The sequence below is a fragment of the Zophobas morio genome, unplaced genomic scaffold, assembly GCF_036711695.1.
Source record: "Zophobas morio isolate AGI-343-1 ecotype UQ-CSIRO unplaced genomic scaffold, CSIRO_AGI_Zmor_V1 ptg000029l, whole genome shotgun sequence".
Classification (NCBI taxonomy): domain Eukaryota; kingdom Metazoa; phylum Arthropoda; class Insecta; order Coleoptera; family Tenebrionidae; genus Zophobas; species Zophobas morio.
The window spans coordinates 3072417-3088952 of NW_026972134.1; the positions used below are offsets into that span (position 1 = coordinate 3072417).

The following is a 16536-nucleotide window of genomic DNA, read 5'->3' on the forward strand; positions in this document are numbered from 1 at the left end:
GGAGAATTTCTTAATATCGAGACCATTCAACATTAAAGTTAATTTTACCATTGAAAAGGCACTCCAAAGACTAAAGGCTTTGTAAATTTTAGCTTTTTCTCCACAACAGATCAGAATAAGTACATATTTTGTCGTTTTCTTAACATTTTTCTTTACACCAATCAGGAAAAACTTTATAAGCCTTTTCACATAATAATTTTGACATATTCGGATGAGACGTCTAAAAACATACGTAAAACCGCTGATTTTTCTCCTGACAACAAGAAAAGCAAATAAGTGGAAGGGAACTTCCAAAGTCGTTGACGATATTTTGTCAATTAAGTGTACTTTGTATCAAAAATTCCCTCGTGCTACTACGCAAACTTTGAATTGATAAATAAAAAATAAAAGCGTGTTATTGAAAGGTACGTACAAAATAAAATCGGCAATTGGTCTCGAAGTATGGGTGCTAAAAGTAAAAAAAGTACACGTAAAAAGTGTTCTCCTTTTAGAGATAAAAATTATTAAAATTTATGTCCAAATTCGTTGTACGTCTCTGATAAAAAGATCATCTTTCGTTTCTATAGCAACATTTAGTCTTGACAAAAGTTTTATAGCTACAGTTGCTATGATTTACTAAAATAAATTAATTTTACCTATTTATCCTTCAGTAGAGCCTAAAAAGGTCAGATAAGGGTTAATTTTCCCCTTATAATTTTGATAACACAAAATAAGTTTTTCAGACTTCTTAGACTTTGCGAATGACTGTCAATTTTGTTGTACGTACCTTTCAGTAACACCCTGTATTTATCACTCACTTGATGTCCAAAAAATTAATTCAAGCACGTACCGCTGTTTTCCTTCAGAGGTGAAGGAAGTTTAGGCAAGTGATTTTATAAATTTTGGCAAGTTTACTCCCGCGAGAAAAGTGGATTAAATTTTATATTTTGAAGTTTCTAAAGCCACCGTGTTTGCAGAGTAAAAAAATCTTTAAATTAAGATCTAAATTTTTTATGATTATTCACTGTTTAGTTTATCAAAAAGTTGATTTTTATTACTTACTGGGACAAAACAATTATTATGAACATAAAAAAGTTTCATTGTATGTAAAATTATGTATTATATTATATATTAATGTAAAATGACAGATCACGTGACAGTTGTACTTTAATGACGACCCCCTACATTAAATTATGTGTGCGTGGAGGTTCCATAGCAAGAAAATCGTACACTAAAGTGCAATGTTAATGTCGACTTCAGGAAAACAACTTGAACTTAACCGTTGCTTTTATTTAAAATTAGAAAAACCTTCTTAACATAAACGTGAAATTTTATCACTGGTAACATTTGTCAAAACAGTAGTAATATTTAACAGATAAATCTGTAACTCTAAAAATTTAACAACTTTTATGAAACAAAATTTTATAAGTTTTGTGCAGAGTTCACCTACATATTTTACAATCATTTATCAGCAATTAATTGATAACATTTAAGTTATAAATAAATCCCTTAATTAAAAAAGGCAAGAACAAGAAACAGTTGTGCGGGAAACTTGTATGTAACAATGGTAATTGTTACGAAATCCTATTTCTATGATTCGAAGCTAAACTTTAATATAAAAACCTGCTAATATTTACATAAAATAATTTCTTTATTTAATGCACATGCTTGAGCCGACCGTATAGATTTTACTCCACTTGTATTTACACTACAATAAGTGCCTTCGGACGTAATGGTTTAGAATTATGCAGTCCACTGAAGCGTCAATCTGTAGAGATTACTTGTAAATTTTTAACTACACTCTTTCTGCACTTAAGCATTTTTGGCACTTGAAGTATTCTTAAATAATTATTAAAAAATTTGTAGTGTATGCATTCACAGTTTATTTCTACTTGTTTTTAATATAATAGGGGACCGGTTGGGACGGACCGTAATTTCCATCTTCTTTTCTTTTAATATCTTTGGTAACTTGGCTTGAAATGATACATGCCGATATGATGCCACCATGAATACCACACTAGGAATCTAAAAATTATTGCTCATATTTTTATTCCTACTTTGTCTGACAACAACTATAATTTCCTTTTCCTTACAACAGAACCATTTTTTCTTTTAGAACAAAGCCTATTATAACCTGTTTATAGTATTAAGTAATATGTAAATTAAATACGATCCTAAAAAAAGTAATGTCTCTAACATTGTGAATACGGAGATCATACAGACTTTTCTCCCTTTACGGAAACACTTGACAGTTTATCTAACTTTCCATGTAAAATGTTTTGAGATAATCAGATTTTTTACAAAAAATTTATATACCTGTACCCGCTAAAAGAAAGCTGAGGTGCCATCCAAAATTTCGTAAGCTCTTTTGAGCCCCTCACGAAGACTCAATATATTTACTGGAGGGGGGATTGCTTCACTTTTGGTAAGTGTCTCAATTACTTGTTTGATGACTTCTTGCTCGACAATGGCTGCAGAAAACGTTACTTTTGACCAATTTTCCTGGCATGCTCTACATTCACAAGTAAACCTGTACTGCCTTTGAAGTATTTCCTGTCGTTCACTTTTGTCATCATCCGCGAAGTAAGGGCTAGAACACAAAACAAATATTCGTTAAATGATAGGCCATGGAAGTTATTGCGTAAAACAGACACAATTATATTGTAACAACTTTAAGACGCTGTAATAAGTACATAGTGGCAAATTTGTAGGGTGCAGAAGTATCAAATTTTAGCTGCAGTTAACAATAGAAATGTTTTCACAAAGTTATGAAAATTTGGCACAAAGAAATTATTCCACAGGTAGTATTTCTGATTATACTTTCTTGGGATTCTCACAACTTATGAGTACATTTTACTATAGAAAATTATCTAAATTACCATGTTTCAAAGTACTTACCCATATGAGATGAAGCACTGTTCTCCTTTTTTAATAGGTAAAAGGGCTCGAGCTACCAACGTGGATCCACTATTATTCCAAAAGGCGTTGGGATAACATGAATGGTTAAATAAACTGTATAACGAATATAACGCTGACCCATGTATGGAACTATAAAACTTATCATCTGCATGCCAACTGGTGATTGCTACAGCATTTACTTTAAGCATTTGTAGATGCCAAAAAAATAGATCTTTAAACTTTTCTTCAAATACTTCAAAATCTTTAAATATTTTAGTCTTTTCCTTAATCAATGTAAAAGCGTTAGCACTGAATAAAGCCAAAACATACGTTTTTTCTGGTGGATCTGCATTGCTGTGACCTTCTAATTCTGAAATCTCTTTGTACCTGTCAGAACGATACATCGGTTCGTCGTTTTTCGCTTCGGTCATTGCCGAAAGTGTGATTCGTAAAGAAAACAACCACAAATGATAAATAACTCCTAACAATTGTTCTACGTAAGGCAAAATTAAACATTCGTACTTATGATAATTTTGGAAAGCTTTTGCTCTGCATATTTCAGTACAATAATATGCTTCGTTGCAGGTGAGGCAAGGAATTACATTGTAACAATGCTTAAGGCACTCGTAGCAAAAGAAGAATGGGTTCTTTGAGCGAATAGCTTGTAGTTCAATTGCATATGGTTTATCAACGGCTAGGACTTCGCCAATTGCAATATCTCTGGAGGCTACTATGTGACGGCCGTATTTTTCGTTCGTTTGTATTTCGATGCAGTTTCTTCCTGACTGAATTAAGGGATTCATTTCCGATTCTTGAATGTCATATGTTTTAACGACTTCTTTCGGACCGCTGTATGCTTTGGTCGCATCCTCCTTTCTCTTGATGAGTTTGGAACTCAGTCTGTCAGGATAACCATGTTTGAGGGCTCTCTCGATGTCCTACAAAAATTAATACAGACACTGTCTTCCATTTTAATTTTATACGAGTACATTGTATTTTTAGAAAGTTTTTATTAATTACCGTTGCACATTGCGTTCGCTTTTTCATTGGAAACTGATTCATTACCACGTCACCTTTTCGGCGATAATAATTCTTTGACTTGGATTTGTTTAGTGGTTGCAAGCTGTTCTCCCAGTGACATCATATTAAAAAAAAAGTGAATCAGAAACGATACCACCTAACTCCGCTTTCTATTATGGTTAATAATCTACCGTGTGTAAAATAAATGAAATCTAATTTTCACACATGGTTGTACACTCAAATATAGTAAATATGTATTTGCCAAAATTAAAACGCAACCAACACTGCATTCTACCTTGAAAATATTACCGACATTATTAGATTTGAAGTTTGATATGGGGAACAAACAAGATAGGTGGTAAAGATTCTCCAGTTCTAATTCAAGTGAATTAGAACTGGAGAATCTATCATATTACACATCATAATCTTTTACACATCATAAAAGTTTATGATATGTAAAAGATATCTTCATTAACAATAGATTACTACTGTCAGTCATAAATAAGGATTTAACCGTATACTGTATAATGGTTAACTCCTTATTTATGACTGTCCCATCACTGGCAGTAGCAATCTATTGTTAAGGAATTTAACTTTTACACAATAGGGTACTATCATAAAACCGAATTAGGACTGGGGAAACTGCAACTAACTTATACCGATGGCAGACTTAATAGCAGATTTTGGAAGTGTTGACGTTTCAAAACGTTTTAAAGAGAATAAACTCAAATTCAAGTAACGTTAAAATAATTGAATTATAATTTATTTATACTTGCATGTTTTGTGATAACAACTTTGGCGTTCGTTGAAGTTTCAATGGTATAACACCTTAGATCATATAATAAATAGATACCAATACTCAAACTGAAAGTTGTGACAAGACATGAAGTTATCTGTTGTCGTTTTCTACGTCAAGGGGAGTAGTATAATGCTATCCTTGTGTGATCACCACATCTTCATCTTTGTTAGATGCATTTCATCTATATATGTCTATTTCACTTCCATCCTTGTACCGCACCAGCGCAACAAATCGCTTTTGACACGTGTTCTTCTAACCTCTCTTTCGAGTTGTTGTACAAAAAACAAATTTGGAATTTAGAACAAAGATCCTATTTTAAGTGATGTAGTTATAAAGGATCACAATTGCTGCCTAATAATTTACTATTCCTTTCGTTATCTACTGTGAATTATTTATAAAATCAAGCTGTCAACATCTTTCTTCCGAAGTTATTCAGACATACTTCCTAAAATTTAGGCGCGCAAAATTCAAATAGTGATCAGGCAAGGATAGCTTCATTGTAATCCCTCCATGCACGAGAGAGATGTGTGACAGGAGGATGTCGTCACAGGCTGTCCTAGGGAAAGAACACGGCATGGTGGTATCTATTTATTATATGATCTAAGTATAACACATAATGCCGTCCGAAGAATATGAAAATCATCACTTACGGTTTTTGTGTTAACAACTGTAATCAACACGTGGTAGTTTTTTAAATTGACAAAAACGATATGTTCCTCCTAGGTATTTTATTTAGCTGCGTATTGTTTAAACTTTATAAATAAAAGTTTGCAATTTTGATTTTAACATATTTTCTTATATGTAACTTCATAAATATATAAGTGCAAAATTTTCTTAATTTTTGATAAGACGATCATAAAGGTATGCAACCACGCCTAAATATTTCGAAAACTTTCACACGACTGCGCTAGTAACTAGATTTAAAAAATACCAAACTCATCTCTATCAATACCAACATATACAGTGCATTTTTTTAACGCTGGTCACAGGGATTTAGTTTTGAGTCGTGTAAATAAGTTTTCTGAAATTTGACAGAATATTACTAGTATTTTATAAATCAATTTCAGTTGACAGAACAAAATAATTACGGAATTACTAACAAAAATATACATGAAATTCGTTACATATTACTGGCAAATAACTTTGTCATGAAAGATTAGAAAAACTTTTATATGACTTCCATTACGTATATTGGGTATTTTATAGCGATAACAGGTATTCAAAAATTAAAGTATTGATGAAGTTCCATACAATCATTAATTCAAGACTAGTGATTATAACTGGAGTAAGTCAAGGACAATAATCACTTGTCGACCTAGTATGAGCTAAATTTTACTCATCTATGAGTCTATATTAGATTTCCTAGTTTCAAGTAGTCGATTACAAAAATTAAATCGTGTTTTGGATATTTTTAACCTCAAAGAAGTGATCAATTCACCTACAAGGATTAATAAACATTCAGCAACTGTTCTTGATATTATATGCCTAAAGACATCCAGAGAACTCCTAGATCATGATACTGTAGACTTACAAGATGTAACGGATCACATGCTAACTTTTTGTGAAATTAACTTGCAATTTCCAAACCATAAAATTTATACGGTTACCTAGAGAAGTTTTAAGTATTTTGATACGTGTTTCAAAATAATTTTGATCTAGTCGCCTAGGGCTGCAAATTTTCATCAAGGGAAAGATAGGAGTTGAAGCGATTTACCTTTCCCCTTTACAAATGAATTTTCCCGAGATGCCTCCCTTATAAACTGGAATCATATTATTAACCTTGAATCTACTGACGAAAACTTATTTTTTTTTTAACTCAGCAATAATAGCCCTCTTCGACGTTCATGCTCCTCTCAAAACCATCACCACTAAGAGAGCTGGTAAACCTTAAATAACCGACACGATAAAAGAAATAATAACTCAAAGACAAAACACGTTTAGTTATCTTGGCGTACATCAACGAAAATCTAACGAAATAGCATCTGAACTACTGATCCAGATCGCATAAACAATTTCTTTAGCAACGCTTCTTCAACCTCTATTGACTCCAATTTCGTGGAATTCTTTAACTGCAATAAATACCACAATCCACATCAAACTTTAGAACTTACATTAAGAACTACGGAAGAAATCAAAAATGCTCTATTATCTATAAAATCTAACTCCACCGGATTAGATAACATAAGTCTGCATATGCTTAAACTTATTTTTCCTTTCTGTGGTGACAGAAATACTCATTTAATTAGTACATCCTTCTTATCAGCTTTGGTTCCTAGAGTGTGGAAAAAAGCAGTTGTTGTTCCGCTGGCCAAAGTTACGAAAGCGACTAAATTGACAGAATTGCGTCCGATTAGTATACTGCCACTCACATAAAAAATAATTGAGAATATTACAGCCTGCAGAATTATGAAATACATTAATGAATATAATGTTCTACCTTCACCTCAGTTTGGTTTCAGAAGAAATTACAGCACTAGCAGAGCCTTACTGAAAAAACTTAAAAACTTCTGACATTTCGACAGCTCTTGATGGCTCCCAGTTATGTTCTGACTACTCTAGAAACCGCGAGTGAGCAAAATTGGTAAGATAGTTTGGGTGAGGTCCAGTTGTCTTTAAACAGTATAAAACACATAGTTACTGGATACAGTCCAGCTGAGCTTTTGTTTGGAACTACTACGAGGGCTGCTATTTATGTATCCGGAATTGGCAAAACTGAGGTTGGTAGGTATCATCTGACAAGTCTATTGTAAAATTTGGACTAATGTTGTTCTGGCAGTTAGTGGATTTTTTTTCTCGACATTAATATGCCATACAGCTTTAGACCTATTAGTTGCCAACATAACAAAGTTGTCATTAGCAAAAATTTTCGCTTTCCTTAGATTTTTCCTATAAACATTCTTTAACAGATTAATAACTTGGCCGGTTTCGGCATCATTTACGCAATTTTGCACAACCCTTAAAGCGTCTATAACACGTTTTTGTTCTTTGAGTATACCATTTAAAAGACTTAAGTTTACCGCTACAACGCTTATTAACTCCTGGGAAATTATCATAAAATAAAGATCGTAGTAAATTTAGGAACAACTCGAACGCTTGTTCCCCTGAGAAATTACTACAGTAAATTCCGGAAAAATCAAAACTGGAAACCTTTTTACAAAAAAGATACAGCGTCCGATTTGTAATAGGTCTAAACTTAATTAGCGGTTTGTCTGAACCCAGTATGGTAAGTACATCATAATGCCGAAATCGTCTCCAAATTTTTACTTCACCACCTGTGAAGAAGAATCATTTATTTGATTAGTAAGAATACTGTCGTAACACGTTGCGCTTTTTGAATTAATTTTTGTTGGTTCTAAAATAGTAATATGTAGGTAAAAGGAATTGATTATGTCCATAAATGTATTTTTGTTATTACTGCTAACTAGCAGATCTATGTTATAATCTCCAGATACAACGAGATGTTTTTTTCCGTATTTAGAGGTTAATGACTCTAGAAACATTGTTAATTTATTAAAGAAAATATTTTAGTCTCCATCGGGTGACCGATAAATGACAACCACAATTGTATTTATCTTTTCTAAATGAATGGCAGCAATTTCAAAATGTAGTTCTTCACACTACGCATCTGGTTCTATATCTTTAATATTAAGTATAGATTTTTATAAATATTCACACTCCACCGTGAATCATGGACACTCTACAGTGGCACGCTTTCATCAAAAAGTTTTCAAAATTATAAAGGTTTCTTTCTTCGAAATTTAGCCAGTGCTAGCTTATACATAAGACATCAACACTATTCTCCTTTAAGAAAATTTCAAGCTCGTACATTTTGTTTCTAAGACATTGTATATTTATATAGAAGAGAACTAGCGAGGATTTAGTTCTGGGACAAAACATTTATACAATTTGAGATCAAAGACTTATTATGGTTTAGATGAGATTTTAAGATAAAAAAAGACCATTAATATTTACATTTAACAGTTCCTTGTGGATTGTTTCTAGAATTCCTTTAGCTGTCTTTATTCTATGTATTTGGTTACCATTTTCACATTTAACAAGGTTAACAAAAGAAACAGAGTTATGAAATCTCTTATTGGTCATGTCCAAAAGAGTTTTTAATTTGCGATTAAAATTTATGGTTTTCTTATTTAAATGAGGTTTATTACCAACCTGTAGAGACTGATGTCATAATGATATTAGTTGCTGAACACAGTTTCAACTTGTGTAGTATATTCTCGAGTTTTGGGTATTGGTTATTTTGAAAATCATTTTTCCCTGCAAATAATGCTACAAAATCATTACTTGTGAAGTCTTTGATTAATTTTTCAATATCACAAATAACATTATTTAATAATGCCCCTGGTTTGACGAGTGATATGATTTCAAACGAGTTGTTTACAAATGTGCGCATTTTATTTATGAATAATTTCCCAGATTCGTCGGACAGAATTAAGATTTTATCGCGATTTAATTTGGGAGATAATTGATTGTCTAAAATTTTATTTTTACTGTCTTTTGATAGGCTCAGTCTAAGTTCGTTAAAAAGTAAAAATTTCTCTACGTTATCTCCAAACCTAGTTTTCCCATGTAATGGGTAGGTGTCATTGATTCCATTGTTGGAAACAAAAGAATTTAAGCTGATATCGGCTACGTAGTGACTTGAAAAATCGTTACTTTTAAAATCAATAAAAGAAGTCGATATGAGATTATTGGCATTTGTGTTAGTTGCTTTTTCAATTAGCTGCAATTTTTGTGTATTAAAAGTTTGTGTAAAAAGATCTTTTTTACCTGAATCCACAGTATTAGAGTTAGCGTTAAAATTATTGACAAAACATGTTAATTCGTCAATTTTAGCTTTTTGTTCAGACAAAAGAACATTCAAATCTTGTTCCATTTTAATGGCTTCATTTTGAAAAACTTCAAACTCAGATTTCATTCTTTGGATTTGTTTATCTTTTAGGATGACGTCAGCCTTTGTCTCATTAATCTGGTTCTTTAACAAATCTAAATCCGTACTAGAGTTAAGACTACTCTCACTAATATTAGTTACCTCATTAGTGGGGCAACACATTATTTTGTTGCCTTCTATAAATTGTTTTGCTTTAATTCGAGGCAAGCAACTTTTATGGAAGACACTTAAACAATTGATACCGATATAATTGTGATTAAGAGGTTTACCACAGCATTTATAGTTGAATAGCGAGCTCGCCATTGCACTAGATGTGTGAGATACGACAAAATTATTGGAGTAGCTTATGGCATGATCCTTGGCCCATAGGGATTCAAACAATAAAAAAATTGAAACTTCTGACACAGACACTCAACACACGTCCGTCCACGACCGCGAACAATATATATTATTATTCATTCAGTGGATCGTTTTACGGTAAGTAGGTGCAAGACAAATCGTTTTTCTCGGTTGCAGTTTTAATAAAAAAATTCGAATGTTGTTTTAAAGCAGATAATACCTGTGCATATTTGTTGTTACAAGTTTTTTCTTCGGCAAAAACACTAAGTTAAAATTCAGTTAACTAAATAAAACTCAACAGATTCACACACTACATCTCCCGATTTTTAGGCATGTTCAAAGTCACAGCATTTTATTTAAAGACTCACCTGTAAACATTCTTCATATAAACCCAGACCAAAAAGTGCTGCAGATCTGTTGCCATATGCAAATGACACCTCCTCATCACTTTTAGCGAAACTAAGACCTTGTGTATAAAATTTCAGTGCATCTTTATAATTTTTGTTTTGGTATTGAACATTTCCAAATTTTCTTAATTCGGATGCCTTGACATCAGATTTAGTAACGTGGGGTTTAATTTGCTTGATCTTGGATTTTATATGTGCAACTTCCTCCTCATCATTTAGAAAAAAATTCATTCGTTCAAGGTTAGTTGTACATTTCTTGTACTCACTTTCATCTTCAAGATAACGTGGTCTAAGGTGCTGGATCTGTAGTTCTATTAATTCACGGTCTGTATACAGTTTTTCCTCATCAGTCATTATGAGGACACAAGACTGATTTCTGTAACAGGCTTTGGTTCTTTAATTTCAATAGCTTAGTTTCCTTGCTTGTTTGATTGATAAAATGTCGCTACCTACAAAAATACGATCTCATCAGTGTCACAAAAGTTATGACAATACCTTTCTAACACAGGTACCCAAAATGTTAAACAGAATAAAGCCATTAATTAATTCACGTAGAGCTTATCGTCTCTTTTTTTCTAAAAAATTGTTCTGCGATGCTTTTTTCGTCTCCCGTTCTTGCAAAATCGATTATTGCTATTAACACAGGTTAATAACAGTGAATGAAATCCGCAATATGTATATCGACATACGTTTTCTGTAGCAACCAACGATTTCGTCGTAACAATCAATGGCAAAGCCAACGGCATAGCACAAATACTGAAGCTGAAGACTGAAATCATAGAATACCCTCCCTGACTGAAATGTGAAATACTGCAACAAGGGAACAGGGACTGCAATACTTGTTTTTCGCGCAGGCGGACTGCGAACAAAGCAACGTGCGAAACCGGGAAGGGGAGAATATGTTCTCCTCTATTCTGCCCTCCCTGGCAGAATTAATAAGTATTAAGGATTTATTCCATCTCACTATCAACTTTCTCACCTTTCTCAGTTGTAATTTGTTATCAAACGCTGGTGTGTTAATTGAATTTCTACATTTCTTGTTATCAGGAACATATATTTATATTGTTACCTATTTAGGTATTATATACATAGTGAGTCACTGAGCGTGCGATCCTCGATATCTAATCAATTATTGGACATAGAAAAAAATTGGTCGAAAATTGTTTCAACAGAACTGAAGTACAATGAAACATATCCAGCATTTTCGAGTTCAGTTTTTTCTTTACTTTTTATATCAACTTGGATTCGTGCAGTGTAATACTAAAAATTACAATACTGTATTTCCAAACTTTTCTGGGAAAATGGAGTCAACCGTTTCTGATTTAATGAATAAAATAAACTGAGACATTCATTTGTTGTTTAAGCAAATCTAAGAAATATGAATGCAATCATAAATAACAAGTAAAACTCATATTTTGTGCATTTTGGGTAGAATTTATTCGGCAAAATTTTAGATGACGTCATCAATTGTCTAGGGGGAATAAACAGATATTTTTAGATTAACAATTTACCATGCTTACATTAACTTTAAAATGCCTGCAAGAGTTCAAAGTAAAAGTATACGTCATAAATTTACTGATTCATTAATTTTTTTGAGTTACCCTATTGTATAAGCAAATCTAAAAAATATGAATGCAATGATAGACTGATAATACTTTGTATATTTTAGATAGGATAGATAGACTCAACTCGAAAATACTGGATGTTTCGTTGTACTTCAGGAGCAAGGGAAGTTCTGTCGTAAAAACTTTCGACCAGTTTTTTCTTGACAAACAGCAGTTATCAAATCAAGCAACTCATTTTGAATTACTTTCGAAATCACCTTAAAATTAGCAAAAATCTGATTATATATTTTCTTCAACGAGAGGATTTCCTTGCAGAAAATGAGAGAAGACTAATTGTTAAGTTGGACTCATTTAAACCTGAAGGACCATTTCCAAAAAGAATCCAGAAACAAAGCCATGATTTTGAAAGTTCCATTACTCTTAAATAAGGCATTCGTTTCAATTGTAGCTGGTTTCTTTATGATTTTAAACCAAGCATGTTATCACTTTTGCCGCATGGATTAATGGCATTTCCACCAGAAGCAATTTTACACTATTATTGGCCATGAAAAATCACAACATATTAACTCGGTTGTGACTTATAATAATTGGCTTTAAGGCAATACGGTTGATATTTATTTGGAAAATGAAAGTGAACTGCTCCCTGGCGAAATGTACTGCTTGGTCTGATTAATGTTATAATTACTTTAGGGTCGTGCGATCTACCTTTAAGAGTCCATGATTGCACATCCGAAAATTTCATGTCAATTTTACACTTATTATCTGATTTTGATCCTGTCTTAAAAAAACTCCTTTTACAATTCAAGGGTGAAATTAATTAAAAAATATATTCATTTGCTTGGAACCAATGTTAGGAGAAATATTGTTTTGAAATTCATAAAGCTCCTTTTTGTCGATTATTTTGGACACAACAAAAGATCTATCAAAAACTGAGCAACCTTCAGTAGTTGTTCTACATATCTCGATAACAGAAAACAATGTACATCTACGGAATTTAACATCTGTGAGTGCTTTTTGAGGCCTAGATCTGCAGCCGATTGTACTGCAGTAGGACTTGAAAGAGAAATTTTAAATGAAATCGAACAATTTGGGATTGATTTATCCAAATGTAGGGGACAGGTTTTGTTAAAATTGTTATGTTAATTGTTAATTAATATTGTTAATAGTCTAAAATGGGAAATGGCAATATTAGTAGGCGTACTAAAAAGGAATGTAACACGTTTAAATTTGTATTATTAAATATAATTAAAGTCATTTCAACAATTATCTTCTTTTATTTAACTTCACTGAGTGAATGTGACGGATGTGTTAAGTTTCTGCTTGGGTTGTTTTGAGCAAAACAATTTCAGATTTTTCTAATTGAGTGATTGGTTTGACCCCTTTGGGGGTCGGTGTCGGTAAGTTGTTTTTTTTTTACTTTGGGTTCGGATGTTTTGGGTCAATGTTGAAAATTTCAACAATTTGGTCTACAGTTAGTCATCGTTTATACCTTGTCTTTTATCAGAGTACTTACTATCTGAAGTGCTTTCGCGGAGTGGTTTTTTTTCTTGTGCTACCTCCTCTTGAAGATCGTTTATTATTTCCAATTGATAACTTGCTGGTTTAATTAGAATGGCGGTTAAATGCAACAAGGTTCACGTACAGTCGGGAGATGCAAGCAGTGTAAATACAATTACCATCTAGTATGTGCAGGATTAATTGATGAAATACTTGATAAAATCCAAGAAGGTGATATACTTACTAAATGGAACTGTACATTCTGAAAATTAAAAAACTGCACCTTCTGATACAAACTCTAAGCAGCTTCCAAAATATAAACCTCCTGGTGGACCAATTTAAACAATTGGTAAAATCAATTATTCGTGCTAAATTAAACGCTACAATTAATAAAATAGATCTTATGGAGTCAGAGCTTCGAAATCTTACAGCTGAAACTTGTTTTCTTCGAGGATTTTGATCAAGACTGTGATAATGATAATGAAGGATGCACATTTTGTAGGAAAACGTGCTGTATTGCTCGTCCGATTAATTTATGTGATAATTTGGCTGTGCTGCATTCATTTAGAATTAATGATGAAGATATATAAAAGCCGCTAAGAAACTGAAGTGCAATAATGTCTGCGGTCCAGATAACATCCCTGCTTTTCTAGTAGCAGACTGTATTAACTGTTTTATTGATCCGTTATATACATTTTAATACTTACCACCTGTAATTATCCGGCTGTTTGGAAAAAATCTAAAATAAGTCCAATTTTTAAATCTGGTGACAACTCTGACGTGCGTAATTTTAGGCCGATTGCTCTTTTGTCAAACTTCTCGAAAGTTCTAGAAACTATATTAGGAGATAAGATCTGCTCACATGTGATTAACTATATTACACCGGAGCAACATGGGTTTGTTAAAGGAAAGTCTACGGCAACTAATTTATATGAATTCACGCAGTTTGTTTCGTCAGCTTTAGATAATCGAATGCAAGTGGATGTAATATATACTGATCTAACCAAAGCTTTCGATCGGGTAAACCACTGCATAATTTTGAGAAAATTAGAAATGTACGGTATTTGTAAAAATTTGTTGTTTGTATTATAGGTAAGCAGAGAAAAATGTTGTGCCTCGGTGGGATTCGAACCCACGTCTCCAAGCATTCCGGGCTGGTATGCTAACCGCTGCACCACAAGACAACTTATCTTTGCTCTGCTTACCCATGTGTTATTGTGCCGCTACAGTACTCCCCCCCCCAGCGACACAGCGCGCGGTCGTGCTGGGGTGCGAAGGAGATAGATGCTGGCGTCGCCCCTACCACTCTTACGGTTGTTGTTCGAACCCTGGCGGTGCTGCGGACCCCGAACACAGCGGGCACAGGGCGGTGGCAGAAGGATGTTGCGTGCGCGTTGCCTGTCGGAGGTCACCAATATAGGTAAGCAGAGAAAAATGTTGTGCCTCGGTGGGATTCGAACCCACGTCTCCAAGCATTCTGGGCTGGTATGCTAACCGCTACACCACAAGACAACTTATCTTTGCTCTGCTTACCCATGTGTTATTGTGCCGCTACAGTATTAAGATCTGTTATTACGGGGAGGAAGCTATTTGTTGAATATGGTGGTTTTAAATCCTTTGATGTTGATGTAAAAAGTGGTGTCGCACAAGGCTCCACACTTGGACCTCTGCTCTTTGTTATATTTTTCAATGATGATGCAAGACATACAGGCTGCAAAACGTTGATCTATGCAGATGATTTAAAAATCATAAATGTAATTAATTGTTTTAATGACTGCCTGCAATTACAACATAGTTTAGACAAATTGATTGAATGGTGTTCTGATAATGCTCTAGAAATCAATATAGATAAGTGTAAACAAGTGAGTTATACGAGGAAATGAATAAGCCATAACTACTATTATAATATCAACGGTATACCATTAGAGCATTGCAATCAGTATAAGGATCTTGGTATTATATTTGATCAGAAGCTAACGTTTATACCGCATATTGAAGCAACTGTAAAAGCATGTTTAAAAAATCTAGGTTTTATAATAAGAAACACCAGTGAATTTAAAAATATCCATTGTATTAAATTGTTGTTTTACACATTAATAAGATCTAAGTTAGAATATTGTAGTACTATATGGTCACCCTATTACCAGGTTTATATTACTATGTTAGAAAATGTATTGCGGAAATTTTGCAAATATTTGCACTTAAAAATATTTCATTTGTATCCCCCTTTTCATTGTGAAACTGATATTTTATGCAGTGCAGTTAATGAAGACCAACTATGGGCTCGTAGAAAAGTTGCATCTCTAATTTTTTTACAAAAACTTATTCATGGCCAAATAAACTCCCCAGTGCTTTTAGATTTATTACATTTTGTCTGCCCAAGAACAAATAATCGAACATCAATAACTTTTTATTTTGATATTCCGCGAACACAACATCATTTCAACAGTCCACTAATAACTAGTCTTAGGCTTTATAATATCAGTGTAGGAAAAGTTGTAGACATATTTTATGATAACTTCTGTAAAGCTAACATAAGGAAAAAATTATTTGCGATTTTGTATGATGGCCATATGATGCACGCTTAATTAGAGCGTTGTGTACCACCCTGTTGTATTTTTTTATTTTTTTGTTATACATTCGTCATTTATTAATTATTAGTTACATATTATTATAGCGAATTCTAATTTGTATTTAAGTTCCGCTATAGACTGTAAGTCTGGAAGGAAATATATATTATTATATTATATATATTATATATATTATATTATATTATATACAGGGTGACTGCGAAATAAGTGCAAATATTTTAATCACGGCATCCCCTACCCTAGTAGAGTCGAAATATAGAAAAAACAAATTAAAAATCGAATGGGGCAAAACCCCCATGAACCACCCTCGATACGAAGGCACTGAGCCACCTTGTAAACAGAGTTGGAAAAACGTTCGAATAAAAACGACCTAAACACTTTCAGTTTCAATTAAAAGTAAAACCGACTTTTTGCTGCTTATCATTCGTTCATACATTTATTCATTCATCGTTAAAGGTCAGTGCGAAAATTTTTTGGTAATGCTTCATGATGATCAACTTTTGATTCTGACGGATGTTTGGTCCTTGCCACA

General features: G+C 33.1%; 1 protein-coding gene and 1 non-coding gene across 2 annotated transcripts; both read right to left on the reverse strand.

The window, feature by feature from the left end:
• Positions 1 to 1106: 1106 nt before the first annotated feature.
• Positions 1107 to 10659, reverse strand: LOC135137551 (SET and MYND domain-containing protein 4-like). Its single transcript, XM_064067244.1, has 4 exons — positions 10618 to 10659; positions 10313 to 10555; positions 2878 to 3815; positions 1107 to 2569 (listed from the first exon to the last, which is right to left on the reverse strand). The coding sequence occupies exons 1-4, from the start codon at positions 10621 to 10623 to the stop codon at positions 2305 to 2307; spliced, it is 1452 nt and encodes a 483-aa protein (XP_063923314.1). The 5' UTR covers positions 10624 to 10659; the 3' UTR covers positions 1107 to 2304.
• Positions 10660 to 14524: 3865 nt separating this feature from the next.
• On the reverse strand, positions 14525 to 14597 carry Trnas-gga (transfer RNA serine (anticodon GGA)). Its single transcript has one exon. It is a non-coding gene; the product is annotated as a tRNA-Ser (tRNA).
• Between the last annotated feature and the right edge of the window lie 1939 nt (positions 14598 to 16536).